Source organism: Nicotiana attenuata, unplaced genomic scaffold, assembly GCF_001879085.1.
Source record: "Nicotiana attenuata strain UT unplaced genomic scaffold, NIATTr2, whole genome shotgun sequence".
NCBI lineage: Eukaryota > Viridiplantae > Streptophyta > Magnoliopsida > Solanales > Solanaceae > Nicotiana > Nicotiana attenuata.
Window position 1 is genome coordinate 148,484 of NW_017671846.1, and position 2,773 is coordinate 151,256.

Sequence of the window (2,773 nt, forward strand, 5' to 3'; positions counted from 1 at the left end):
ATAATTGCTGTTTGCATTTTATACCTTGTTTTCCTGCATTACATATATATGTTTGCTTCGTCTAATTTATCTGTTCTGACGGTTTTTGATTCGAAATAGAAATTTATAAAGGAGAGCTCATAAGCTAAAAATATAACAGACCAAAAATATCTCTAGTGGTTTTCAACATGTCATGTCATTCCATTAGATGATTTTTTTCTGGGAAATAAAAGAAACCATTGGAGCATTTCATTCAGGGCAAATGTAAAGATTAAAGAGCTCCCAAATATTGAAACGTGTCTAGTTTTAGAACATACTAAAAATGAAGTATCAATGGAGGCATACATTTCATGTTTGCTCGTTCTTTAGGAAAGCGTGCGCTCTGAATTCGCACTTAAAATTCCACAGACTAACAATGATGTATCAATGGAGGGAGTATCTTTTTCCTTTGGTCCTTTATTAGGAAAGAATTTTGCTCTGAAATTGCACTTAAAGTTGCTTTAGACCTTGACACATTTTCGTGCTTTTGTCCTTCGACTGCAATGGCTTATTAGTTTCCCAAAAATTCACAAAAATGTTATTTGCTACTTATTTGGATCTTTTTTTGGTCTTGACTGATCATTTTGTTAACCTAATGTTTTGTCTAGGATGCTCTTCTAGATAACCTTGCTGAAACTGAAAAGCAGAGTGAACTGGCTGCTCGAGTTTCAACATGGAGGCAGAGAATCGAGCAGAACTTGGAGGAACAAGTATGTAGTCCAACAGTACTTATTCTTATGTTCTCTGTTGAGTTAAGATTCTTAATGCTCCATTGTTTGCATACAGGACTCACATCCACCCTTTGATATTGCTGAATATGGGGCTCGGGTTTTGGGCAAGTTATCCCTTGAAGGGAATAGTACAAACTTGATGTCTTTTTCTGATGTTGTCATGGGCCAAAAGATGCATGATGTTGCTCGAACATTTTCTGCACTTCTGCAATTGGTATTATCCCTTGTCGAGGAATTACAACTTTGATTCAGCTGTAGCTTAAACTAGATAAAAGAACATACAGTTATCTTTTTCGCCAGTGGCTTCTACGGGCAGTCTTATCCTTTTATGTTCTTGTTTACTGAATAAAATCTTGCAGGTAAATAATGGTGATGTTGATTTGGAAAAGGGTAGAACAAACGAGTTCACGTGTTATACAGCTGTGAATCCCTTCTATCTTCGACTCCTTAGGCGTGATAATAGGGCGAAGATGCAGCTTCAGTCTCCGAAAGAGAGAGCAAACTCTTCCACTTCCAGTCGGAACATTGGAAAGCGAAAGAACAAAGGTAAAGAAAACCAAGCACCTCTTGGTTTGTCGCCTTCAGCACCCAGTTCAGCTTGCAGATTTGCGGTGAAGTTTGGAAATGTTAGTGGGACTAGGTGCACGCCCGAGAGCAAGAAAAGAAGGAAGTCCAGAATAGTGGAACCAGTTGAATTGCATACTGCATTGTGATGTATATCCTCCCCCCCCCTCCCCCTCCCCTCCCCCCCCCTCCCTCTCTCTCTCTCTCCCAAGATGCACTTTTAATGATAAATGATAACCAATTTTTTTCCCCAGATAACCAATAACCAATTGGCTGCTGAAATTTGTAATATTTCTTTCTTCATAACTTAATTAGGCTCAGTGTTGTGCTTAGCAAGGACGACTGTAACAGTTTTTAGGTGTTGCAGAGCTAACTTTTCGTTGATCATTTCTATGGAGAAACGAGATGTAATATGTCATGAGTTTCCAGTTAATGTACCTAGTGTGTGTATGTAGAACTAAATAGATTAAACCAACAAATGATCGGTAACCATTGTTTCTACAGAAGCTCAAGTTTAACTTTGTCAAGACTTATGTTCCAGAAATGGTTACAATTTTTTTTTCCCGTCTGGGATATGTGAACTAGAGCTGATACAATGAAAGAGAGAGAGAGAGAGAGAGAGAGAGAGAGTGTGTGTGTGATCCAGGTGGTTTATTCAGCCAACGAAGAGTCACTCTTATACTAGTGTCATAGTATTTTATGTTTTCTTGATTTTGACATGAATGTATTGAGTCGTCTCAAAATCATGTTCACTTTAAGAAAATGTTGAAGTCGACTGACTCGACTCTGACATTATCAATACAATTATCCGTCCCTGTCTGTCGGGTATTGTTAGCTCCTCTGCCTTTCTTCTAACTTGTCGTCTGTAATCCGTGCAGGTGTGTCTGCGACCCTTGAGTGACTCGTCCTTTTTAATATTTTCTTTACAAGCATCAGAATTACTTGCTATTCACATTTTTCAACTTGATCGAGCAATTAAATGAAAGAATGTAAGCATGAAGTGCGAAAAAAATTCATTTAACTAATTAAGTTTCTAAGTATAATATTAACATTTTAGAACTGTGGAAATGTCAAAAGTACCCTTTCCATCTCAAAGCAATCGCAGGGTTTTGAGTAGAAGGGTGGAAGTATTTAACTTGTGTTTGTAAGCAGGTAACTTTTGGCCCACACAATTTTTAAGTTTGTTGTAGTATTTTAAATATTTACTTGAGTTATTATAGATTTTTAATTTATTTTTTATTACCACTTTGTTAGTTTAACTTTATTGTTTTAGTATTTAAAAATTAAAAGTAAATACAAAAAAAAATATATATAGTTTCAACTTTTATATTTAGTTTTATTTTAGTAGTTTATTGTGATTAATTAAGGGGATTTTTACCTTCCTATACCATATATGAAACCTTATTACCCTCAATGTTTAAGGTTTGTGTTAATTACATTTCAGCATACCAAAATTACCA

General features: G+C 36.0%; 1 protein-coding gene across 1 annotated transcript; it reads left to right on the plus strand.

Annotated features, from left to right (window-relative positions):
- The first annotated feature begins 608 nt into the window (after nucleotides 1-608).
- Nucleotides 609-1,829, plus strand: LOC109210528 (condensin-2 complex subunit H2-like). Its single transcript, XM_019373952.1, has 3 exons — nucleotides 609-728; nucleotides 805-963; nucleotides 1,109-1,829. Exons 2-3 carry the CDS (start codon nucleotides 889-891, stop codon nucleotides 1,460-1,462), a joined length of 429 nt encoding a protein of 142 aa, XP_019229497.1. The 5' UTR covers nucleotides 609-728; nucleotides 805-888; the 3' UTR covers nucleotides 1,463-1,829.
- Nucleotides 1,830-2,773: the final 944 nt, after the last annotated feature.

Bases quoted from the DNA above. Each gene is read 5' to 3' on its own strand.
- LOC109210528 (XM_019373952.1), top strand. From the start codon at position 889: ATGTCTTTTTCTGATGTTGTCATGGGCCAAAAGATGCATGATGTTGCT. The intron at 964-1,108 runs GTATTATCCCTT...AAAATCTTGCAG, and splicing joins TTTCTGCACTTCTGCAATTG to GTAAATAATGGTGATGTTGA.